This window comes from Sphaeramia orbicularis, chromosome 6 (genome assembly GCF_902148855.1).
Source record: "Sphaeramia orbicularis chromosome 6, fSphaOr1.1, whole genome shotgun sequence".
NCBI lineage: Eukaryota > Metazoa > Chordata > Actinopteri > Kurtiformes > Apogonidae > Sphaeramia > Sphaeramia orbicularis.
The window spans coordinates 49,921,723-49,948,461 of NC_043962.1; the positions used below are offsets into that span (position 1 = coordinate 49,921,723).

The 26,739-nt window shown below is 43.4% G+C and overlaps 1 protein-coding gene across 3 annotated transcripts in view; it reads right to left on the reverse strand.

The window, feature by feature from the left end:
- The window catches only part of LOC115420819 (rho family-interacting cell polarization regulator 1-like), a 186,691-nt gene that overhangs the window by 68,902 nt on the left and 91,050 nt on the right, over window positions 1–26,739 (reverse strand). For all 3 annotated transcript variants that reach the window (XM_030136365.1, XM_030136364.1, XM_030136363.1), the window contains 6 exons: window positions 15,149–15,301; window positions 13,943–14,021; window positions 10,367–10,390; window positions 9,809–9,862; window positions 8,753–8,902; window positions 8,607–8,670 (listed from right to left, as the gene is read on the reverse strand). In XM_030136365.1, the coding sequence (XP_029992225.1) occupies window positions 8,607–8,670; window positions 8,753–8,902; window positions 9,809–9,862; window positions 10,367–10,390; window positions 13,943–14,021; window positions 15,149–15,301 (524 nt within the window). The remainder of the gene's footprint in view (window positions 1–8,606; window positions 8,671–8,752; window positions 8,903–9,808; window positions 9,863–10,366; window positions 10,391–13,942; window positions 14,022–15,148; window positions 15,302–26,739) is intronic.

Sequence of the window (26,739 nt, forward strand, 5' to 3'; positions counted from 1 at the left end):
AGCAAGAACAATATAGCCGTTTCCGTGGTAACCACGTATTTGACCTTATTTGAAAGCTCTCAAAGTCCCCCACATGTGTGGGGTCAGATGCTATATGTCGTGCACTTACACACATGTGACTGACCCCGAGTGGGCGTGTCCCATTGAGTCCCATTCATTCTGAGCAGGTGTAAATATGCGATTTGTGCACATGTCATGTACATCTTCGGAAAGGTCTCAGTGCCGTGAATGTGTATGAGAGTGGCGACAGTGGCGAAAGGCGACCGCGTCACTGGTGATTTCGTCCCCATGCGCCCACTGCAAACTCAATACACCCTGCGTCGGCTTTACTCGGCTCGGGCCTAATAATAAATAATCTGAGCAAGAACAATATAGCCATTTCCGTGGCAACCACGTATTTGGCCTTATTTGAAAGCTCTCGAGCTCCCCCACATGTCTGTGGGGTCAGATGTCACGTGTCGTGCACTTACACCCATGTGACTGACCCCGAGTGGGCGTGTCCCATTGACTCCCATTCATTCTGAGCAGGTGTAAATATGTGATTTGTGCACATGTCATGTACATCGTCGGAAAGGTCTCAGTGCCGTGAATGTGAATATGTGTGAGAGTGGTGACAGTGGCGAAAGGCGACCGCGTCACTGGCGATTTCGTCCCCATGCGCCCACCGCAGACTCAATAGGCCCTGCGCCGGCTTTACTCGGCTTGGGCCTAATAAAGAAAAATAAGAATCTGAGCAAGAACAATATAGCCGTTTCTATGACAACCACATATTTGGCCTTATGTGAAAGCTCTCGAGGTCCCCCACATGTCTGTGGGGTCAGATGTCACGTGTTGTGCACTTACACCCACATGACTGAACCCAAGTGGGCGTGTCCCATTGACTCCCATTCATTCTGAGCAGGTGTAAATATGCGACTTGTGCACATGTCATGTACATTTTCGGAAAGGTCTCAGTGCCGTGAATGTGAATATGTGTGAGAGTGGCGACAGTGGCGATAGGCAACCGCGTCACTGGCGATTTCGTCCCCATGCGCCCACTGCAGACTCAATAGGCCCTGCGCCGACTTTACTCGGCTCGGGCCTAAAAATAAAAATAATAAGAATCTGAGCAAGACCAATATAGCCGTTTCTATGGCAACCACATATCTGGCCTTATTTGAAAGCTCTCGAGCTCCCCCACATGTCTGTGGGGTCAGATGTCACGTGTCGTGCACTTACACCCACGTAACCAACCCTGAGTGGGCGTGTCCCATTTACTCCCATTCATTCTGAGCAGGTGTAAATATGTGACTTGTGCACATGTCATGTACAACTTCGGAAAGGTCTCAGTGCCGTGAATGTGAATATGTGTGAGAGTGGCGACAGTGGCGAAAGGCGACCGCGTCACTGGCGATTTCGTCCCCATGCGCCCACTGCAGACTCAGTAGGCCCTGCGCCGGCTTTACTCGGCTCGGGCCTAAAAAAATCAGAATCTGAGCTAGAACAATATAGCCGTTTCTATGGCAACCAAATATGGCCTTATTTGAAAGCTCTCGAGCTCCCCCACGTCTGTCTCAGTGCTGTGAATGTGAATATGTGTGAGAGTGGCGACAGTGACGAAAGGCGATCGCGTCACTGGCGATTTCGTCCTCATGCGCCCGCTGCAGACTCAATAGGCCCTGCGCCGGCTTTACTCGGCTCGGGCCTAAAAAAATCAGAATCTGAGCTAGAACAATATAGCCGTTTCTATGGCAACCACATATGGCCTTATTTGAAAGCTCTCGAGCTCCCCCACGTCTGTCTCAGTGCCGTGAATGTGAATATGTGTGAGAGTGGCGACAGTGACGAAAGGCGATCGCGTCACTGGCGATTTCGTCCCCATGCGCCCGCTGCAGACTAGATAGGCCCTGCGCCGGCTTTACTCGGCTCGGGCCTAAAAATTGAAGCTGCAAGCAGCATCTGAAGGCCCTCGCCATGGACACGTCCAGTAGAAGTATGTCCATCGTTCAGCAGGTGGCACTCTAGCACCAAATTTTAATGTCTTCTGGTGAATGGGTGTAGGTCTGGGAGATTGAAAATTGAGTCAAATTTGAGGTAAATCGGTGTTCATATGTATGAACTAAAGACCTTTTTGTATAAGTAAATCTTTAGGGGGCACTATGCAGCCAAAATTCAATTTCTTCCATTGAATGGGTGTAGGCCTGGGAGATGTACCACTGAGTCAAATTTGAGCCAAATCAGTGTTTGTATGTCTGAACTGATGTAATTTTCGTAAAAGCAAATTGTAGGGGGCGCTATCTTGTGAATTTTCAATGTCTTCTGACAAATGGGTGTAGGCCTGGGAGATTGAACACTGATTCAAATTTGAGCCAAATCGGTGTTCGTATGTCTGAACTGATGCAATTTTTGTGAAGGTAAATTTGTAGGGGGCGCTGCTGAGTGAAATGGGATTTTCTTTTGATAAATGGGTGTACGCCTGGGAGATTGACAACTGATTCAAATTTGAGTAAAATTGGTGTTCGTATGTCCAAACCGAAGCAATTATTGTAAAGGTAAAGATGTAGGGGGTGCTATAGTACCTAATTTAAAATTTTTCTGATAAATGGGTGTAGGCCTGGGAGATAGACATCTGAGTCAAATTTGAGCCAAATCGGTGATGTACTGTACACCGATTTTGAGCTCATTTGGCCAAACGGCCAAGGAGGAGATAGTTAAAATACGACGTCAGCGAAAACGCTGACTCAGCATTTTGGAAATTTCAATCCAATATGGCCGACTTCCAGTTGGTTTAGGGGCATGGCCACAATAATATTTTTTGTTTGTCTCCTCATGATGAATCTGTGTACCAATTTTTGTGGCCCTACGACAAACTTTATGTTGGACATGCTCCCATATACGTAATGCATTTTCACTTTTCGAGGTGGCGCTGCAGCAACATTTCTTTACTGACATGTATGAAACCTATATGTAAATTCAATTTTGCACATTTCTGAATTTTGGGCAAACTTTGGTGAGTTTTCGTAAATGTTCAGGGGGTCAAAATTGAGATCAAAGCGCAGGAGAAAGAAAAATAAGACAATAAACAAATAAATAAATAAATAAATAAATAAATAAATAAATACAAATAATAATCCGAGCAAGAACAATATAGCCGTCTCTATGGCAACCACGTATTTAGCCTTATTTGAAAGCTCTCGAGGTCCCCCACATGTCTGTGGGGTCAGATGTCACGTGTCGTGCACTTACACATGTGACTGACCCCGAGTGGGCGTGGCCCATGTACTCCCATTCATTCTGAGCAGGTGTAAATATGCGGTTTTTTTTGCACGTCCTATACACCTTTGGAATGTTCTCAGTGCCGTGAATGTGAATATGTGTGAGTGGCGACGGTGGCGAAAGGCGACCATATCACTGGCGATTTTGTGCCCACTGCAGACTCAGTAGGCCCTGCGCCGGCTTTACTTGGCTCGGGCCTAAAAAATAATAACTTGTAGGGGGCACTGTAGTGGGAAATTTAAATTTATTTTGATAAATAAGTGTAGGCCTGGGAGATAGATGTCTGAGTCAAACTTGAGCCAAATCAGTGTTCATATGACCGAACTGAAGTCATTTTTGTAAATGTGACTTTGTTGGGGGCGCTTTAGTGTGAAATTAAAATTTCTTCCAATAAATGGGTGTAGGCCTGGGAGATGTCTGAGTGAAATTTTAGCCAAATCAGTGTTTGTATGTCTGAGCTTGAGCAATTTTTGTAATGGTAAATTTCAGAAAAAACTTTACGTTTACAACCTTGTCACACAAAAACAGTGACACCGATCCTAAAAATTCGGCTAACTTTTGATGCCCCACTTCTCTAGATACTGTACACTAATTCAGAGCTCATTCGGCCAGACGCCCAAGGAGGAGATAGTTAAAATACGACGTCAGCAAAAACGCTGACTCAGCATTTTGGAAATTTCAATCTAATATGGCCGACTAAAGGTTGGTTTTGGGGCATGGCCATAATATGTTTTGTTTTTCTCCTCATGATGAATCTGTTTACCGATTTTCGTGGCTCTATGACAAACTTTACAGTGCACGTGGTCCCATTGACGTAATGCATTTCCACTTTTCAAGGGGGCGCTGCCACAACATTTCTTTACCAACATCTATGAAACCTATATGTAAATTCAATTTCACACACTTCTGAATTTTGGGCAAAATTTGATGAGTTTTAATAAATGTTCAGGGGGTCAAATTTGAGCTCAAACAAGGCCAAATACATGGTTGCCACAGAAACGGCTATATTGTTCTTGCTCAGATTATTATTATTTTTATTTATTACGCCCGAGCCATGTAAAGCCGGCGCAGGGCCTATTGAATCTGCTTTCCGCGCATGGGGACGAAATCGCCAGTGACGCTGTCGCCTTTCACCGCTGTTGCCACTCTAACACATATTCACATTCACGGCACTGAGATCTTTCCGAACATGTACATGACATGTGCACAAATCACATATTTACACCTGCTAAGAATGAATGGGAGTCAATGGGACACACCCAGTCGGGGTCAGTCACGTGTGTGTAACTGCACGACACGTGACATCTGACCCCACAGACATGTGGGGGACCTCGAGAGCTTTCAAATAAGGCCAAATATTTGGTTGCCATAGAAATGGCTATATTGTTCTTGCTCAGATTATTATTTATTTATTTATTTATTTTTTAGTTTAAATTTGTAAGGTACAATGTTTTGGTTGAAAGTTCAAAGAAATAATTACCTAATTTGTAGCATTAATCTTTAATATGCTTGGTTATGAATATGCATTGTCTTACTTGTTAAAGCAGTAAGCTGCATCAGCCAGTAGGGGGGTCAGAGCACAACAGTCTTTGACCATGACTACAAGGCTTTACTGATCTCCTGTAATGGATGAAAGATTCTTTATTTTTTGCAATATTTTTGTTGTAATGTGAACTATTTTCTTCAGTAAATAGTTCAAACTTTCAAAGAAGTCTCGCGTCAATGACTCTAGCTCAAGAACTGGACACAAAACAGAATTTTAAGAAACTGCACCTACAAGCGCCCCCTTGAAAGTGGAAATTCATTACACCAAAGGGACCATGTCCAACGTAAAGTTTGTCGTAGAGCCACGAAAATTGGTTCACAGACTCTTCGTCAGGAGACAAACAAAAAATATTATTATGGCCACGCCCCTAAACCAACCGGAAGTCGGCCATATTGGATTGAAATTTCCAAAGTGCTGAGTCATTGTTTTCACTTACGTCGTATTTTAACTATCTCCTCCTTGGCCGTTTGGCCAAATGAGCTCAAAATGTACAGTATCTAGAGAAGGGAGGCATCAAAAGTTATCCGAATTTTTGGGATTGTGTCACCGTTTTTGTGTGATGACGTTGCAAACGTTGCAAAGTTTCTTCAGAAATTTACCATTACAAAAATTGCTTCAGCTCAGACATACAAACACCGATTTGGTTCAAATTTGAATCAGTGGTCTATCTCCCAGGCCTACACCCATTTATCAAAAGAAATTGCCATTTCGCTCAATAGTGCCCCCTACAAATTTACTTTCACGGAAATTGCATCAGTTCAGACATACGAACACCGATTTCGCTCAAATTTGACTCAGACTTCAATCTCCCAGACCTACACCCATTCATTGGAAAAATTTGAAATTTGGTGCTATAGCACCCCCTACAAATTTACCTTTACTAAAATTGCTTCAGTTCGAACATATGAACAACGATTTGGGTCAAATTTGACTCAGACGTCTATCTCCAAGTCCTACACCCATTTATTGAAAAAAAAATTAATTTCACATTATTGCACCCCCTACAAATGTATTTTTATGAAAATTGCATCAGAACGGACGTACAATCACCGATTTGGCTCAAATTTGACTCAGATGTCTATCTCCCAGGCCTACACCCATTTATCAAAAGAAATTGCAATTTTGCACTATTGCGCCCCCTAAAGATTTACCTTTACTAAAATGGCATCAGTTCCGACATACAAACACCAATATGGCTCAAATTTGATTCAGTTGTCAATCTCCCAGGCCTACACCCATTTATCAGAAGACATTGAAATTTCACACTATAGCGCCCCCTACAAATTTACCTAAACGGAAATTGAATCAGTTTGGATTCAATTTTGGATTCAGACTTGGCTCAAATTTGAACCAGTTATCAAACTCCCAGGTCTACACCAATCTATCAAAAAAATAATAATAATAATAATAATCTCGCACTAAAGCGCCCCATAAAAATTTACCTTTTTACAAAAATTGCATTAGACATAAGAACACCAATTTGGCTCAAATTTGAATCTGTTGTCAATCTCCCAGGCTTATACCCATTCATCAAAAGACATTAAAATTTGGTGCTAGACCTACACCTGCTGAATGATGGACATATTTTTACTGGATGTTCCCGTGGCGAGGGCCACTCAATGCCACTTGCGGGTTTAATTATTATTCTCCTTGTTCTCTACTTGTCAGCTAAGAGGTAAACCAAAGTGGTCTGTCGTCCATACACCTTTAGGTGTTTTGGCCATAGTACATGACCAGAAATATTTTTCTTTCAAATTGTGAACATTTATATGTTGTCCAATTAAATGTTTAAGTGCTTTAATCTGGCAAAAAGCACATACCCACATCTGTCAATCAACAGATAATGCAAGCCAAATATAAAGTATTAGATGAGTAGTTGAGTCCAAGGTTATTATCGTTAACGAAAACGAACGAAATGACGAAAACTAAAATTGAAAAAACATTTTCGTTAACTGAAATGAATAAAAACTCTAATTAAAAGAAAAAAACGATAACTAACTGAAACTGTATCGTGAGCTTACAAAACTAACTAAAACGTATAAAAATTATGGATACAATTCCCTTCGTTTTCGTCTTTGTCAATGTCGGATTGATATGAAATTGATTTATTTGGCTCCAGCAGTTTGAGCTGGTGACACCATACAACACTTCCCAGTCTGTCATGTGTGCTCACTGGTGGTTTCCAGTGGTCTTCTGGTCCCCACTCTACCTGGAACATACAGACTAAAGCTGGGACACAGCAGCACAGTCCTGTCTGGGGTTTACTGTAGTGATACATGGGTCTGTTTTTTTTTTTTTTTTTTTTTTGGCGTACCGTGTGTGTGCGCGTGAGTGACAGAGACAGAGCAGAGCTAAAGGACAGTCAGTGTTGAACTAGCATCCAGGTTAAAACTGGAGAGTTTATCACCATGAAAAGGCCTTCCAAGCCCTGAACTGCACAGTTTAGAAGAGGAGAAAAGAGGAGGATGAAAACTAATCCAATTACAGAGGTATGGAACCTGTTAGAATGTTAAAAAACGTTTGATGTTACTAGCTACAGCTAGCTGAACTGAACTGAAGCAAAGTTGGCTAATAATGGAACTGCAGATGATTGAGATATGAGATATCTGCTAAGGTGTGGTTTACTGATGAGGAACTGGGTTAGATATGTTTATAAGTGGTTTATATATGTTTCTGTCTGCTTTAACTGCTGGTTAGCTGGTTTATAATAGGTTCCTATCTGCTTTAACTGCTGGTTAGCTGGTTTATAGTAGGTTCCTATCTGCTTTAACTGCTGGTTAGCTGGTTTATATATGTTTCTGTCTGCTTTAACTGCTGGTTAGCTGGTTTATAATATGTTCCTATCTACTTTAACTGCTGGTTAGCTGGTTTATATATGTTTCTGTCTGCTTAGCTGCTGGTTAGCTGGTTTATAATAGGTTCCTATCTGCTTTAACTGCTGGTTAGCTGGTTTATATATGTTTCTGTCTGCTTTAACTGCTGGTTAGCTGGTTTATAATATGTTCCTATCTACTTTAACTGCTGGTTAGCTGGTTTATATATGTTTCTGTCTGCTTTAACTGCTGGTTAGCTGGTTTATAATAGGTTCCTATCTGCTTTAACTGCTGGTTAGCTGGTTTATAATATGTTCCTATCTGCTTTAACTGCTGGTTAGCTGGTTTATATATGTTTCTATCTGCTTTAACTGCTGGTTAGCTGGTTATATATGTTTCTATCTGGTTTAACTGCTGGCTGCTTTGTGCATCTCCTCTCCTGCTTTGCACATCTTCGCATTGTTTCACGTAAGTGACGTGTATGGATTGCACCCCACCTCAACCTGCTATAGGGAATTTATACATTGTACGGTACATTGTGTCTCTGCTCAGTCCATGAGCCGCCCTAACCCGACCCCCAAATAAAGTGTCCAGGGTAACCCATATCCATGCCTCACTAATTTCTTTGAATAGGATGATGAGGAAGATAAAATATATGAAATAACTAAAACTAATACTAAAACTAAACTAAACTAAACTAAAACTAAGCATTCAGAAAAAAACGATAACTAATAAAAACTAACAAACCTGCTCTAAAAACTAATTAAAACTAACTGAATAAGAGAAAAAAAAGTCAAAACTAATTAAAACTAAACTATAATTAAAAATCCAAAACTATTATAACCTTGGTTGAGTCCCCAAAATGTTCCAGTATGTGATGCTGTGCATTATCCCAGTTGATAACTGGTGGCCATAAGCACCAAATTCAACAAGGATATAGAGTGAGTGACTGTGACAGAAGAGGGGACACTGTGAAATACTTTCATTCTCACCGTTCATTTTAATACGAAACTCTCCTAACTGGTTCTCCAACTCACTCTCCAGTATACACATGTTCTGCAGAGAAGGACACAGGATTATTGTGGATTTTCTGTTATTCTTTATTCCTACATTCATCTGTCTTTCCCCCTATCCTTACCTCTGTGTATTCTTTGTACCCTTTACTGGCCTCTGCTAGACTCTCTTTGGCGTCTTTGCTGGTGGGTGAGGCTGTGAAAGCCTTCACCATCTTGTTGGCTCCATCCCTGAGCCTCCTTTGCAGGCAGTAGGCTTCATAAAGCTCCTCAATCTGGACAAACAGATGCACACACTTTCAGTGTTTCTGATGAGCTTTGTAGTCTTTTTAATACCATAGAGCTAATTCCACAAAGAATTATTTGTCCCTGCTAACTGCAAAGCATTTGTGTCCTCAAGCTACTCTGGTTGAATGATCAAAGCCTGGGGCATACATACTCGTACAAAGTTTGCAAGAGTGAGATCAGCCTTTATTTTACATCAGAGTGTTTAGTGTTTCAGGTGTTTCTCTGCATTTCAGTGCAAAGACTGGTCTATAATAAAAAGTACAGAATCGCAAACTGTGTCTTTGATGTGTAGAGATTGTAGTTAAGATTGCCACAGAAACAATGACTTTTATGAGTACCAGAAAGTTAAAAAATCCAAATAAGGTAAACCTTTGTGGCAAAGCCAAATCAGATTCATCTGACAACATTCTTAGTTTGTTATTGCCCAGCACAACAGGTAGAGAGAATAAACAGCTGCATTTGGCATACAGAAGTGGACTTTATTATTTCTGTCAGCACAAATAAAAAATATTCTGTATCTTACAAGCTTTGCTGTAAAAGTTGTTGATTCTCATGATGGTTTTATTTTAAATCTGTCCTTCACAGGATAGAATGTACATTTCAATGTAAAAAGAAGCTATAGGATAAGCAATAGGATTTACATCAAAGTACTTCTTTTATATGTGTTATTCATTAATTCTATTACTTTTGCATTTAAATATAAATTATCTTTGGTTTTGAGAGGAAAATGTTATCTGCAGACATATGGTAACCCTCCAATTGATGTGAGGGGACACTGAAAAGTAAAAGTTGTACACATTCTAGTCTTTAGTTTCTTCAGCCAATACATGCTATTTTTCCAAAGGCCTCTATCATGTTTTATTTTTTATAAGTTTCTCTGATGTGGATCTTACCTTACTAAGGTGGAACTCCAATCTTCTGATGAATCTCTCTGTCAACTTCACTTGCTGTCAGAGTGAAGCACATGGCCACATTGAGATAAGAATACTACAAATTTGAATTTGAAGCCAAAATGTCTTGTTCTTCCATGGGTGCGGGTACAGTGATAGTCCTGCCTCTTCCATGTTAGTCTTTATAGTGCATTTCCAATTGATTTCTACTAGAGGTGATTTCAGACTTGGGTTTCGTAAGATTGATTTGTGCATAAAGTGCCATATTTATTGTTAATGAGTCATTTGATGCCCAATTATCGGTCACAAATGGGAACCAACCAGGATATAAATGACACCTCTATGTCTCTTCTCTATACTTGGGCTCCAAGTTGCATCAAAACAGGAAATGCAATTTTGACAGTGAGATTTTAGCTTCATTTTTATGCTGTAGGATGTAATGCTGCCATCATGCCCTTACAATTGATAGTTAAGATAGACTTGATAATTAAACAGGTACTCAGTGTACCTGTTTATTTAAATGTACAATTTAATGAGTCATTTGTAGTGTGGTGATCTCACCTTATCCAGTTCATATAGGAAACCCTGTAAAATCAGGAGAGAACTGGTCAGTACTCATTCCCTCAAGTGAACACATTACATCCTGTGCTACATTAACTGACAGTGAACAGAACCACTGTGGTCTCTACTTGACCACTGTTAACATGTTTTCATTTTGTACATCTTTCAACTCAATACCATTGAAAATTACTTTTATTTGTAGAATTTCACTTCATTTATTGACATTTCATGACAAATAATCTATCTACAAATTACAACTGTATCATAATCATTTTCAAATATGTGTGGAGATTTGTATTATCTCTAATAATATCTGAGTGTAATAAAATAAATATGTTAAAGCAGTGTGAATGCATACTGAGGTTTGTGATTGTTTGTGAGTAAAGTTATTTAAGGCCCTGTGTTTGAAGCTGGATTTACTGGGGACTATGGTGGTCAGATCCACATGAATAAAGTGAAGGACAGTTCAGATAATCCTATGAACCACATTCTAACCAACGAGACAAAGAGCTGCAATGGACGACTGAATATACACTAAAGTGAAGACAGAATGAATATTCTGTCAATAATTCATTGATTACTTTTGCTTTTTTTCCCATACACAATGAAAATTTACCTAAGATTGAAAAAACTTTATCTTTATTTGTCTCTGTATTGCATTGTCCATTTTCACAGTTTGCTTCTCTGTTGTCTCCTCCCTTACCCTGCCACCTCGTCAGCAACACTGGTTTCCCCTGGGACCCCCTGCTGCTGTCCTCTCCCTCACCATTCCACACCTAATCAGCCAAACCCATTCCACCTGTCTCTTCCAGCTGTGCCCAATCAGCAGACCAGTATTTATGTAGCACAGATTCATCCACCCATTGCCAGATTGTCCTTGTATCCTGCTGCTTTCCAGTATTCATCCTGAACTGTCTTTCCTGTTTCTGACCCCCTCTCTTTGTCTCAGCCCTAATAACCTGACATGTTTTCTATCTGTGACCTTGAGTTCAGTGATTTTTGGATTTTCCTGCTTTTGACTCTGCCTGGCCCGACCATGTCTCCTCACCTCAGCCCTGATAACCTGAGCTGTTTTCTGCCTGTGACCCTGAGATATGTGATTCTAGTTTTGTCTCTGCCTGACTTGACCACATATCTTCACTTCAGCCCTGGGAACTCGACCTGCATTATTGTCTTTGACCATGATTCTGGATTGTTGGATTTCCTGAGCCTTATGTCTGTGACTATGTGACGTTTCACATTTCCAAACTCTACTAGTGTCTAAGACTGTCAGTTTACATTTGTGTTTTTTTCTGCCCTCATATTAAGCACTTTTCTTAATAAAACCAACCTTTAACTACAAAAACTGTGCTGCATTTGGGTTGTAACCTCATCACAGTCCATAGTATAACTACCAGTGTTAATTTTCCAGCACTGAATACTGGATGTTGATTTGGGTGTTTTACCACTTCAGCAGTGTTAAAAATCTGAGTCTTGGTTCCCAACATTTAAGGACTGTTGTTAAGAGAAGAGGGGATTCTAGATAAAGCTAAACATTAGGGTGCAACAGTAAAGATCATACCATTCAGTACACCCCTCATGGTTCTGTACAAGCATGCACTGCGGTATGGCTCGTTTGTGATTTTCAAATTACGTTTCCGGACTACTCCTGTTTATATTAGAGCTTTGAAAGACAACTGACTTACGGAATTCTACTGTCATTGGTTGGAGCTGGGCGTGGAGTCCATCTAATGCTTAATGCAGCCCAAGCCAGACGCAGAGCACAGCCCTTCTCAGTATTAACATTGGTATCCACATTAGTGAAACCTCCTCTGTCATCACCATGTTTGTTATCGACCTCCGTCTTCTCAAAAAACTTTACTCTTTTTCATGGTACTCGGCCAATATGGTAATTAAGAGCAACACCCTCTGGTGGATTGATTGAGAAATGATCATTCCAACATACAGAACGCATGAAAGTATGAAGGCAGTGATGCATGACAACATTAGAAATGGAAATGCCTATTTACTAGGCCTGTAACAGTACACAAAATTTTCAGTTTGGTACGTTTTTGGTTTTCAAAGCCACGGTTTGTTTTGTTTTTTTCGGTATGGGAAGAAAGAAAACCCCTCAAAATGTCTATTAATGCATTTATGAATTTTTTTTTACATTTTTCCCCCAATTTTTGGAGACAATAGAATATAGAAAAACAGGAATAATATAATTCTGCTGCTACAAATCAAATAGAGAATAAAATAAATTATTAATATTACTAAATGTATTTTAAATATTAGTATTGCACTTTTCCCTGAAAGGTAGTTTCGAACAAACAAGAAAAATCTAATCACAGTTCTGTCAGTTCACATTCTGCATAAAAATAAAAAAAATCCACATGAAGTGCAACATTAACAAGAGGGTAAACTGGTATTCTGTTTAAACAAACTGAAGAGAAACTTTGACAACACAATGAACCAAATAATTTATTTTAGGACAGAGAACAAACTGTTTAGGACACTGTGTGTATTTGTGTGTGCCTGTGTGCACAGGGGATTTTTATTTTTTTTTTGTCGGAGCTGGGGGGTAGGGGGGGCGCACAGTTATATACCTGGGGGTGCGGTCCATAACTAACGTAACGAACGCTGTCGTGAAACGAAAGTGAGTCTTTACATACTTTCAACATTCTATTTATTCCTCTATTATACAGCATGTGTGATAGACAGACAGACAGACAGAGCTAGTGTGTTTTAGAACTACTGTAGTTCATAGGGGCCAAACAACGACCGTCTTATTAACGTCTCTTTCCTCGTCTTTCACCAGGACCTGAACTGATCCAAACTGGACTGTAATGATGGTGGAGGATCTTCAGTCTCTTCTTTCCAGGTTCACATCATATTTGTTGTTTTTTTTTAACCTTATATCAACTGCTATTTCATATTTTGGGTCAATGTGTGCTCCTTCAATATGTCCGTGTGAAACTTGCATGGATTTAAAGTTCCGCATCGAACAACGTCTTTCATTCCTTTTTCATTTTCTCATCATACTGTGCCGTTTTGGTACAGCTGTGTACCGAACTGAACAGGTGCGTACCGAAACGGTTCAGTTCGGTACGTGTACCGTTACAGGCCTACTATTTACGTACGTAAAGCAAACATAAATGAGCCTTAAGGCTCTCCATCAGCTCCCAGTTACGTTTTGGCACACAGCCGGGCTCCAGCCAGCCTCTGTGTCCGTACCATACCGTGAATCGTGACTCAAAAACCACAACAAGTACCCAACTGTGGATAACCTGTACTGTTGCATCCCTAGTAAACATGTCATCACTATCAAAATCAAAATGACCATATTTTTTCTTAAAATGGTACATTTCCCCAGTTTCAATACTTTGTTTTCTAGATTCTATTCATAAAAATTTGGGTTTATAACACTGGCAAGACATTCATTTACATTTTACACACAACCCCAACCCTACATTGTTGGAATTGGGGTTGTGTAAGACGTAAACAGGAGAATGAATTCTAGTCCAATTTTTTACCAAAAGCTATATGTTTGATGCTGGACTTATTGAAACTGTAAAAAACAAAAGTGTTAAAGCACACCAATCGAGAATTCCTTTTGGATTCCTTCATCTGTCGGTTGAGGTTGTCCAAGTCCATCTGATGGGCCTGCAAGTATGACCTGAAAACAAACATGCACAGTGTATGGAATATAACTGAAACTACATTCCAGGTGATAATATGATAATGATGATAAAACATGGTTCTGCTGCTTTTATGATTCAGCCTTTCTGGATAAAACTATGACTTACATAAACTCATACAAAAAAATCACCTGGATATAATGTTTGATATCTGCTGATTGTTACATTTTACCAAATAACTGCAACTTGAAAGTGAAGCCAAAGTGAAGAGACATTGCTGTCTCTGAAGGCTCACCAGACATTCCCAGCAGTCATTCTGGTCTCATTTGGTTTATTTGGGCTATCTAAGAAGTGAACTGGGTGCCCTTTAGTAGATTATTTTTCTACCATAACATTTTCTGGCCAATAGATGGGTTTCATCTTTGAAGCTAGGCTTTGATAGGGTCTGACAAGTGTGATCTATAGTTTGCACATTTACTATGGACTCAAACTTCTATCTAATCTAATTACTTTTATTGATCCCTTGGACAGAGCCCTTGGGAAATTGAGGAAAATGAGGAACGCTTCATGAATTTGCACGTCATCACTGCTTTTCTGATGTTCACGCCATGCTCATCTTCTTTGTATTGTTCCAATTTTAGTATGTGTTAGTGAAGTAACCTCAATGAATTAACATGTTTTTGATGACAAAAGCTGGAGAGCTGTAGTTAAATAAGACCAACAAATTGGTTTTGTTATGCAAATGTTTCATACAATTTTTCTGCTTTTCTGAGTCAGTATGCTGGTATTTAGCTCACAAGTATTTTCCTAACTTCACTTTTTAGTCCAAATATCCTCCTGCCTCCAACAGGCCAATATAGTAACAGCCAAATGCAAACCTGAGGTTTCTTCTACTTTCATATTAGTATTTTTACCTGAATAGTACTGTAATTTTGGCCACACATACTGTATCATACTATATGCTGAAAAAGTGAAAAGCCTAAACAGTTCTTGACAATTTATGACTGCTTAGTGAACAGCATCTTAGTCCAGTTACTTTTCATTAATATTTCCTCTCTCCATTTCCTAAGAGATGATAAATTAATGAGACAAAAAAGAAAATCATAAACAGTTAGTTGGAGTAAAAGTCAGTGTTTTTTGTCTTAAGTGTGTGGTGTCTACTCACTGAAGGCCTTTCTTTAGGGCCTGGTAGACCTTATCCAGACGCTCTGGCTGAGGAACTTTGGGTGGGGGGTTGGACTTGTTGGACATGGTAAACATCCTGCTAGCTCTGCTGGGCTTCCTGTTCAGACCTGGAGTACTGAACACTGACAGATTCCTGCAACGTCAAAGTATGTGGTCAACATCAAAATATACACTGCCCGGCCCAAAAAAAAAGTGGCATATGCACACTTTTGGTTTTGATTACAGGAAACATTCACTGTGACATCTTTTTTTTGGCACACAATGCTTATGTAGTGTCACAATTAGGTTCATAATATTTATTTCCATCCATAGTTGCATTACTCTTTATTATTGATGATGGAGAATAAGACTGCAGCATCATATCTTCAATCACATCCTAAATTAGAGTTTATGGTAGCTAATCCATGTGTGAAAATTATATCTCATTCTCCCTGAACCACTATGTCACAAGCCTAATGACCCTGATGAATCCTGTCATTGTCCAGTCTTTTTGACATTAGAGACTGATTAATTGAGACGTCATAGTGGTGGTATTGAGAGGTGGATTAAGTCGAGTAAGTCCCCACTGAAGGCCTGGGTACCAAGTGTATGGCATGCCACTGGATTCTTATAGTTCCAAATATTTCCACTCAAAATATATTTTCTAAATCCTAAAGATAGACCGTCGCCCTAAAATTAAAATGAGCTGAAGGGTAAGTCTGGATTTTATCGCTCATCGCCACCAAACATTACAGCCTGTTGAATCTTTAGTCGATTTCAGTTACAGTTCTAAGCAGTATATGAGAAGTGGAGAGAGCCACCATGACATCTCCCATTGATTTTTTAAACTTCTGTTTGGTACAAGAAGCCATGCACAAATATAGATGAACATAGACAAATATACAAAGACTAGCACATTGACCTCCCCCCTTGAACTGCCACCTTACCGTGGTGGGGGAGTTTGAGTGCCCGAATGATCCTAGGAGCTATGTTGTCGGGGGTTTTATGCCCTGGTAGGCTCTCCCATGGCAAACAGGTCCTGGGTGACAGGTGTGGTGGAAAAATTTACTTTTTATATTTTATACTCTTTATATTTTATACTGTTAGTACATATTCTTTTAATGCTGAGTCATTATTCATTATGTGTGATGTTTACCACTCTGTAACACCCCCAACCCAGGAACGGAGTTCTTGCCTTGAGTTAAAACCCAAACACCTAAATGTCTGAATGTGTAGATAGAGGATGGCGCCTGCACTCCAGATTGGATCCAAGCAAGGTTAGAGTGGAGAGGTCATTATGACCTCTTCACGGAGCAGAGAAGGAGTAGTATGGGGTGGTACGATGTACGTAAGGAATGACATCATAGTTTGAGGGGGTTGGATTTGGTTCTATATAATCTTTAGTTTTCTCTTGTTTAATCAGACTTCACTTACAGAGTTTCTCTGTGATTGACTTCTCAATAAATGCATTTATTTATTTTAACTCTAACTTTCTCTCCTCCTCTTTGTGTGTGGGTTATCAGTTGAACATTTCCATAACAAATTGGCGTTGTCGGCAGGGTTCCATGTGTGCTGTCGGGCGGGGAACGGAGGTTGGTGGACTGATCATCCTACGGGCCAAAAAGCGGCTGTAGCCACGTGGTAAAACGACACCGCAGACGGGGGACCGGCCCCGAGCCCCGCCCGTCTCACCACTGGAATCGGAACTGAGTTCAACGCCACACACGGTGAGAAAGTTACAGTTTGGGGTGTGTGGGGCTGTTACTCTCTGTGTTCCAAACTCACGTCACTGGGTACATCACTGAAACAATAGTGGCGTGCGATTCGGGTTTATATATATATAAAAAAAAAAAGAGAGAATAAAATAAAATAAAAAAATAAAAATGAAAATAAAAAAATAATAAATAAAAAATAAGAATAAGTATATATATATATATATATATGTATATATAGACCTGAGTCGGGTTGCTATTGTATGCAAATACAATAGAGTACAGGCGTTTTTGTGAGATTTTTTCGCCTTCAACCAAAAAGAAAATCGTATAAGGTTGCTAGTGTATGCAAATGCAATAGAGTACAGGCGTTTTTGGGAGATTTTTTCGCCTTCAACCAAAAAGAAAAATCGTATAAGGTTGCTACTGTATGTAAATACAGTAGAGTAAAGTTTATAACAAACTTGAAAGCGTTTTAGGTGATTTTTTCGCTGACAACTGAAAAGAAAAATCAGGGTTTTTTAGTATTTTGTTCGCCAAGGAACAAAAACCACTTAGAAGACGTTCTAAATGTAAAAATGGGAAACCGGCCGGGGCACAGTGACGGGGGTGTGGACAGAGAGGCCCCTATTCCAAAACCCATGGGTAAAAAGAAAATATGGGGAAATTGTGCTTGAATGTGCTGATTATTGGGTAAACATGGGTATTTTTTCTAAAACGCCAACTTTGGGTGTGCAAAAACTGAATGAGTTAAAGGGAGGCAAAGAGAGAAAAAACAAGGTCAGGGAATTTAAACAATAGGAACCTTGTAACAAATGTTTTGAGATGTGGTGAATGAAGCAAAAACAAACTGAGGCATGTGTAACCGTAGATGACACCATCTAGCTGTGTTTTTTTCCCTTTTATGCCTAATTTGTTAGAATATTTAAACCACTTCTTTGTATTGATAACTTTATACTTCCCTTGTATTTTTGTGCGACGTCTGTGCTACGTCTGTAAGATCTGGTAAAGTATGCTGCTGGTTATAAAAACAGATATAAAACAGATTATACAGATTAAACAGTTATATTTTCAATTGTCAAGGAGCTTGAGCTCCGCCACTTTACCATATACCATAGGCCCCCCCCTTGTGTTTCTGTGCAGGCAGCGAAGTTGGTGTCCAGGTCTGGACGCCTACCCACAAAGACGCCGCAAGAACCCGCCCCCCCCTCCCGGAACACTCAGCCGTAATTCCAGAACCGGCCAAACGTCAACGGGCCCCAGCAGGCCCCCCAGGTCTGCTGACCCCCGGCCTTCTCCACCACCGGAGCCGGACTCCACACAACCCGACTCCACCCCCGCTGCTGATGCTGCAGGCAGGGGGGAGGACTGACTTCTGGCACAGCTGCACAAATGCCCATGGTGGAAGTCAGCGGACCAGACGGTCCTGTTGTGGTGTTCAGGGCATGGACATTCACTGAAACATCTACCTGATCCATCCGAGGGACTTTCTGCAATGAACACAGACCCACCGGGTCCGAACTCAGGCAGCTTCTGGCTGCACAGATGACCCCTAGCCTCTGCCGGACGTTTTTTCCCACCTGAGGCTGTCTGTCTGCATGGAGAAACCTGAAACAGGCCTGATGAGACAGTGGAAGATTCCATACGCAGGGCAGGGGTCACTTTCATCAGACACTCCGGACTGGTCCGCCCGACCCCCCCCCCCGGGGAACAGCGTGGGCGGGGACCGGAGAACACTCGAGGCCCACCTACACCCGGAAAGGGGTGGTCCGACATGTGGAGGGGAGGGCCACCTCTGTGGCCAACCAGGACATGGGAAAAGGGACTGCCCACAGAGAAGGCGGGGCGGAGACAGCCGCGTGGAGGGAACGGGGCAGGGGATTGGCTCGCGGCCCTGGAGGGCGGGTCTCCAGACACGGATTCCACACCTACTACAGCTTCTGCTGCACTGCCCAAGGGAGGAGGAGGTGACACACACACACACACACACACACATACACACACACGCTCAGCTGTGTACTGACTCCTATCAGAAGCTCCCTGTGGTTGATCTTACTTTAAGTAGGTTTAAGTTATTGTTTTTAGTAGATAGTGGAGCTACATACTCTGTGATCAGACATGTAGACTTAACACCTACACTAAAGTTGAGTGGAAAAACTATTATTTCTGTGTCGGCTGGTGGTAAACAGGACAGAGAGAGCTTTACTGTTCCGTTGACATGTGTTTCACAAGAATGTACTTTCTAACATTCTTTTTTTACTCGCACCCGTCTGTCCCATTAATTTGTGTGGGCGGGATTTGATGTGCAAATTGGGGGTAAAACTTGAATCGGGTCCAGAGGGGTTAACGATAACTCAACAAAACACAGTCGCAGGCACAGATCTCCACTCACATTGTGTGTACGCACACACAATGGTTAGGTATGCTGCTGGGTTACCAGATTCTGTATACCACTGGAAAGTCTGTTCCCCCCAAATTACAGAAAAATGGGTCGAGCTAAGTGACAGCAGACTTCAGCCTGGCGCTTATGTCTCACCCCCAAATGATTTATATTGTGCTTCTCATTTCAGTCCTGGAGGCCCTGACCCCACATATGAGGAAAAGTTTTTTCACACAGAGTCTGATAAGCTCACAACTGGTTACATGTTTTGGGATTCATATTTTTTTGTGCATTGTCTGTGTCACTGACTGATAATCAACATTCTTTTTACAGGCTTGGTGCTGCACCACGCATGTTGCTCTTTCCAAACCATGCCATGCAGATTGGAAAGACGTGGGCCCGTTTGTGGAAAAGGCCTTGCAGGTGTCAGATTTGTGTCCCACCTCTGACCCGGCCATCATGTTCGCTCCCCGACTGGGGGTATACAGACAGAGCATGATATCAGTGTTTCACTGTCAGAAAACTGTACAGTTGTTAAATGATGAAGCGCTCAGCTCACCTGTATGTCTACATCTCCCACAGGCCTCTCACCCGTCTCCGTGCCACCCGAACTGGCTGATATCCCGCCTGGTGTCTGGGCTACTGGTCCACATGATGTGGGTCTCGTCCGGAACTGCCCACCGGTCATCATTACCCCGCGATCTGATTACAGGCCATGTCAAAAACAGTCCGAGTTCTAAGCTTATTTGAATGTGGGAATTATAGTTCCATGTCCTGATTCACCGGTCAGGACCCCAATTTTTCCTGTGGAAAAAAGTGCGAACCCCTCCTGACCCAGACACATGGAGGTTTATTCAAGACCTACAGGCGGTAAACAAAGCCGTGGTTCCACGCATACCCACGGTCCCAAATCCACACACGATTTTATCACAAATTCCGCCGTCTGCATCTCACTTTTCTGTCATTGACCTTTCGAACGCGTTCACATCTGTTCCCGTGCATGCAGATAGCCAATATTGGTTCGCGTTTCAGTTCAGAAACAAAATGTACACATGGACGCGCATGTCTCAGGGGTATTGCGAGGCCCCAACCATTTACAATTTGATTTTGGCCGACTCGCTGTCCCACCTTGACCTCCCACCAGGTGTTGCTCCTTTACAGTATGTTGATGACCTTCTCCTTTGTTGTCCTTCTTCACAGGCTTGTGTCTTTTGTTTCACTTGAGGCAGCTGATGGACGACCTTGTCGGCCCAAACATTTCTTCCCCTGGTTTGCTAAGCTGACACATGGCGTAGATCATGTGTCTAAGGGAGGAATGTTAGATAAATGTTTTCCTGCAAAGCATGCAGACAGCTCTGCAGTGGCTAAAGCTTTGGTAACTGAAATTTTGTTTTGTTTTGTTGGGGGATCCCAAAGAGGATCTCATCAGACGATGGGTCCCACTTTGTGAACACAGCACTAACTGAGTTAGGGGAAATGCTAGGTTTTGACCTCAAAACACACTGTGCATACCATCAACAATCAGGGGGGGCTATTGAAAGGGAAAATAGCACCCTAAAATCAAAACTGGCTAAATGTTGTGAGGAAACAGGCCTTAACTGGGTCAAGGCCCTACCTCTGGTTCTCATGCAAATGAGAATGAGACGTAGGAGTCGAAGTGGGCTGAGTCCTTTTGAGACTATGTTTGGGAGACCCCATATACAGGTCTCCAGGCCCCCCAACCAACCGGGTTGACATCATTGTTGGAGCATGACATGGTGTCTTAGTGTAGGAAACTCTCCTCTGAACTCTCTCAAGTACAGGTACTGGTGAAATCAGCACTACCGGTTCCTGCAGAGGGGCTGCTTCATCCGCTGCAGCCGGGGGATTGGATCCTGGTTCGGGACTTCAGACGAAAGCACTGGAAACAGCGCAGGTGGCGAGGCCCTTTCCAGGTGCTCCTGACGACGCACACAGCGGTCAAGGTTGCTGAACGTGCCATGTGGATCCACGCGATCCACTGTAAGCGGTTTCTGGGAGAACCGCCAACTGCTGCAGCTGAGGACGGGCCGGAGCATCGATCGACAGCATAGACTGGACGACTGGACACCGGAGCTGGACACAGCTGTATCACGCACCTACACTCACAAGACTCACTGGTTGAAACCTAGCGGTGGTAACGACCCCAGTGACGTCTCATATACACTTATCCTTTGCCTGGTCACTGGCGAGTGACTGAAGACCCCCTGCCCCACACATACACTGATTCGACGACGATGGAGGTGATCAAAGGGTCAGCTGTCATCTGCATCACCCTCCTGTGCCTGTACATGTGGTACATGGACACATTCTATCAGGTATCTGATCCTTCACCACCGCATCACATTCCTGTTGCGCCCTGGTCTGTCGGAGGACAGCTAGGGTCAGAGGAGCTTCGGGGACGTCACAGACGTGACCTCCACCTCATTGATCACCACGACTATAGCGATAACACATGGTGGCGAGTGACACGTGATCTGACACGACGTGTCACTAATCAATCATGCTATGTGTGTAGTTTGATGCCACACAGCTCACATGAAGATACTCTGTTCGCTCCTTATCCTCTCTTGATCAATCACACACTATTGACAATGATAAAGTGGACAGTGGCCGTCTGTCACGGCGTACCCCTGGCTGGGGTTGAGACCCAACGTGACCTTCCTTCAGAAATCCAAGAAATTTCTCTAGAGACACTAATATTACTATGGTACAGAAAAATGTTGTTTTTCGGCTCAGAGATCTGTCTAATCTTTTTTTCACTCCACAGTTTTGCTTCCATTCCCCAGTCACAGAACACACATGGTATAATTTGGGACACACATCTGGGTGTAACATTACTCTCAAGGTAGCATGCGGGTTAGCAAATTGTGAAAAAAGGGCTGATAAATTTACTTTTCTCCAGTTATAGTCCTTTACAATCTCACGGCATTACTAGGTACACCATCCCCACTGACACATTATGATGCTAAGACCTCATATTTTTATTTTATTTTATTTTATTTTATTTTATTTTATTTTTAATGTTACTACCACATATAATGCCACCGTAGCTCTAACTCCTTCTGATTATAGGTATGGCTGTCCTACAGATATGGTGTGGACGTGTGGTCAACACTCTTATTTGTATCTCCCAGCATGATGGGCAGGTACATGTCACCTCTCTTATTTGGTTCCAGCTATCTCCAAATTGACCATCAGCCCAGTTATGTCACCGCCTCACACCTGTGTAAAACGGGATCAGATTTCAGGTGGCCATAAGTTTGTAATCAGTATTATTCCCATGTACGGCCCTGATTGTTTAGCTTGGTACATAGAAGAACTTTCTGTGGAGCTAGAGAATCTCACTGCGTCTGTTGAACAGGGGTTTAATGACCAGTGAGATGAAAGCTCTCCGCACTGTCGCATTACAGAATAGGGCAGCTTTAGATCTCCTATTGGCTGAAAAGGGAGGTGTCTGTCATCTTATTGGCGACCAGTGTTGTACCTATGTACCTGATGTTTCCACAATCAGTTTGATCACCCTAGACGAGTCCTACATGAGGAAAACACTGCATACACTACAACAGGCTGGGATTTTTGGGGCTGGCTGCTGTCTGGGGGATGGAAGGCAATGTTGATGAAAATTATTGCTGTGATTTTTGGTGTGTTTGTATTACTCCTCGGATTATCCTGTTGCATCATTCCAATAATACGTTCAATGATTAGCAGTGTGATTGGTACTTTTAGTATGGTATAGCATGAAGTGATTGATGATGATGATGATAATTATGATTTTGATGACTTAGATGATCTTGATGATGATTTGATGGTGTATGAAGAAAGCAACGTGTAATCCTGTCAAATGAACAAAAATTGTGAAGCTGGAAATTACTGTTCTGACTGATGTCCAAAAGCAGATAGATCATGGGTGGATGTTTATAGTATTTTTTTCATAGTATTTTGCTATTTGTCCTCCAATGTCAAACCTGATCTAAAAAGAAAAAAGACACAAAGTCTGGAAATTTGGCTACATATAATTTATCTGGAGAATATCTGGAGAAATATGGCTTAATTAGGTTGTCTTTGGGTTGATAATCATTTATAATCATTTATTGATACTCGTACGTAAATTTTATGTTTTTGCATGATTGATTCGGTTGAATAATCAAAAGGGAGGAAATGTGGTGGAAAAATTTACTTTTTATATTTTATACTCTTTATATTTTATACTGTTAGTACATATTCTTTTAATGCTGAGTCATTATTCATTATGTGTGATGTTTACCACTCTGTAACACCCCCAACCCAGGAACGGAGTTCTTGCCTTGAGTTAAAACCCAAACACCTAAATGTCTGAATGTGTAGATAGAGGATGGCGCCTGCACTCCAGATTGGATCCAAGCAAGGTTAGAGTGGAGAGGTCATTATGACCTCTTCACGGAGCAGAGAAGGAGTAGTATGGGGTGGTACGATGTACGTAAGGAATGACATCATAGTTTGAGGGGGTTGGATTTGGTTCTATATAATCTTTAGTTTTCTCTTGTTTAATCAGACTTCACTTACAGAGTTTCTCTGTGATTGACTTCTCAATAAATGCATTTATTTATTTTAACTCTAACTTTCTCTCCTCCTCTTTGTGTGTGGGTTATCAGTTGAACATTTCCGTAACACAGGCCAGACCAAGAGCTGTTCAGAAGCCCCTATGAAGAAAACACAAGCAAGGACCGTGACGTTGCCCGGTATGGCTCATGTGTGAGCGCCTGGTGGCCCGGGCCTCTGCCTATGGGGCGCAGCCAGGCTCAGCCCGAACAGGCAACATGGGCCCGATCTCCGGTGGGCTCACCACCCACAAGGGGACCGTAGGGGCCACATGCAATTTGGATTAGGTGGCTCAACGGCCCAATCCCCAGACACAGAGACTAGCTCTTGGGACGCAGAATGTCACCTCGCTGGGGGGGAAGGAGCTGGAGCTTGTGAGTGAGGCTGGGGTCAGTCCATCTCAGTTCACCATCTATCCATCCATCCATCCATCCATCCATTATCTTCCGCTTTATCCGGGGCCGGGTCGCGGGGGTAACAGTCTAAGCAGGGATGCCCAGACTTCCCTCTCCCCAGACACCTCCTCCAGCTCTTCCGGGGGGACCCCGAGGCGTTCCTAGGCCAGCCGAGAGAAATAGTCTCTCCAACGTACTTTGGGTCTTCCCCGAGGTCTCCTCCTGGTGGGACATGCCCCAAACACCTCCCCAGGGAGGCGTCCAGGAGGCATCCGAAACAGATGCCCGAGCCACCTCAACTGGCCCCTCTTGACGTGGAGGAGCAGCGGCTCTACTCCGAGCTCCTCCCTGGTGACCGAGCTCCTCACCCTATCCCTAAGGGTGCGCCCAGCCACCCTGCGGAGGAAACTCATTTCGACCGCTTGTATCTGGGATCTTGTCCTTTCAGTCATGACCCAAAGCTCAAGACCATAGGTGAGGGTAGGAACGTAGATTGACCAGTAAATCGAGAGCTTTGCCTCTCGGCTCAGCTCCTTCTTCACCAAAACTGACCAGTACAGCGACTGCATCACTGCAGACGCTGCACCGATCCGTCTGTCAGTCTCACACTCCATCCTTCCCTCACTCGTGAACAAGACCCTGAGATACTTAAACTCCTCCACCTGGGGCAAAGACTCCCCACAGACCTGGAGAGGGCAGACCACCTTTTTCCGGTCCAGAACCAAGGCCTCAGATTTGGAGGTGCTGATCCTCATCCTGCTCGCTTCACACAAACCGCCCCAGGGCACGCTGAAGGTCCAGGTTCGATGAGGCCAACAGGACAACGTCATCTGCAAAAAGCAGAGACGAAATCCTGTGGTCCCCAAACCGGACCTCCTCCGGCCCCTGGCTGCGCCTAGAAATTCTGTCCATAAAAATTATGAACAGAACCGGTGACAAAGGGCAGCCCTGCCGGAGTCCATGCATCCACCTGGAACAGGTCTGACTTACTGCCGGCAATGCAAACCAGGCTCCTGCTTCGGTCATACAAGAACCGGACTGCCCTTAGCAAAGGGCCCTGGACCCCATACTCCCGGAGCACCCGCCACAGGATACCATGAGGGACACGGTCAAACGCCTTCTCCAGATCCACAAAACACATGTGGACTGGTTGGGCGAACTCCCATGAACCCTCGAGCACCCGATGGAGAGTATAGAGCTGGTCCAGTGTTCTGCGACTGGGACGAAAACCGCACTGTTCCTCCTGGATCCGAGGTTCAACTATCGGTTGGATCCTCCTCTCCAGTACCCTGGAATAGACTTTCCCCGGGAGGCTGAGGAGTGTGATCCCCCTATAGTTGGAGCACATCCTCCGGTCCCCCTTCTTAAAAAGGGGGACCACTACCCTGGTCTGCCAATCCAGAGGTACTGTCCCCGACTGCCACGTGATGTTACAGAGACATGTCAACCAAAACAGTCCCTGCACATCTTGAGACTTACGATACTCAGGGCGAATCTCATCCACCCCCGGTGCCCTGCCACCGAGGAGCTTACCAACCACCTCGGTGACTTCAGCTTGGGTGATGGACGAGTCCACCTCTGAGACCTCAGCCTCTGCTTCCTCCATGGAAGACGTGACAGTGGGATTGAGGAGATCCTCAAAGTATTCCTTCCACCGTCCGACAGCATCCCCAGTCGAGGTCAGCAACTCCCCACTTCCATAGTAAACAGTTTTGGTGGTGCACTGCTTTCCCCTCCTGAGGCGCCAGATGGTTTGCCAGAATTTCCTCGAGGCAGACCGATAGTCCTCCTCCATGGCCTCCCCAAACTCCACCCAGACCCAAGTTTTTGCCTCCACAACTGCTCGGGCTGCTGCATGCCTGGCCTGCCGGAACCCATCAGCTGCCTCGGGAGTCCCACGGGCCAACAAGGCCTGATAAGACTCCTTCAGCTTGACGGCATCCCTTACTTCCGGGGTCCACCACCGGGTTCGGGGATTGCCGCCATGACAGGCACCAGAGACCTTGCGACCACAGCTTCGAGCAGCCGCTTCGACAATGGAGGTGGAGAACATGGTCCACTCGGACTCAATGTCCCCAGCCTCCCCCGGGATCTGGGAGAAGCTCTCCCGGAGGTGGGAGTTGAAGACCGCGCTGACATCGGGCTCTGCCAGACGTTCCCAGCAGACCCTCACAACACGTTTGGGCCTGCCGAGTCGGTCCGGTTTCCTCCTTCGCCAGCGGATCCAACTCACCACCAGGTGGTGATCGATTGAAAGCTCTGCCCCTCTCTTCACCCGAGTGTCCAAAACACGCAGTTGGAGGTCTGATGATACGACAACGAAGTCGATCATCGACCTCTGGCCTAGGGTGTCCTGGTGCCAAGTGCACTTATGGACATCCCTGTGTTCAAACATGGTGTTTGTTATGGACAAACTGTGACTAGCACAGAAGTCCAATAACGAAACACCACTCGGGTTCAGATCAGGGAGGCCGTTCCTCCCCATCACCCCCCTCCAGGTCTCACT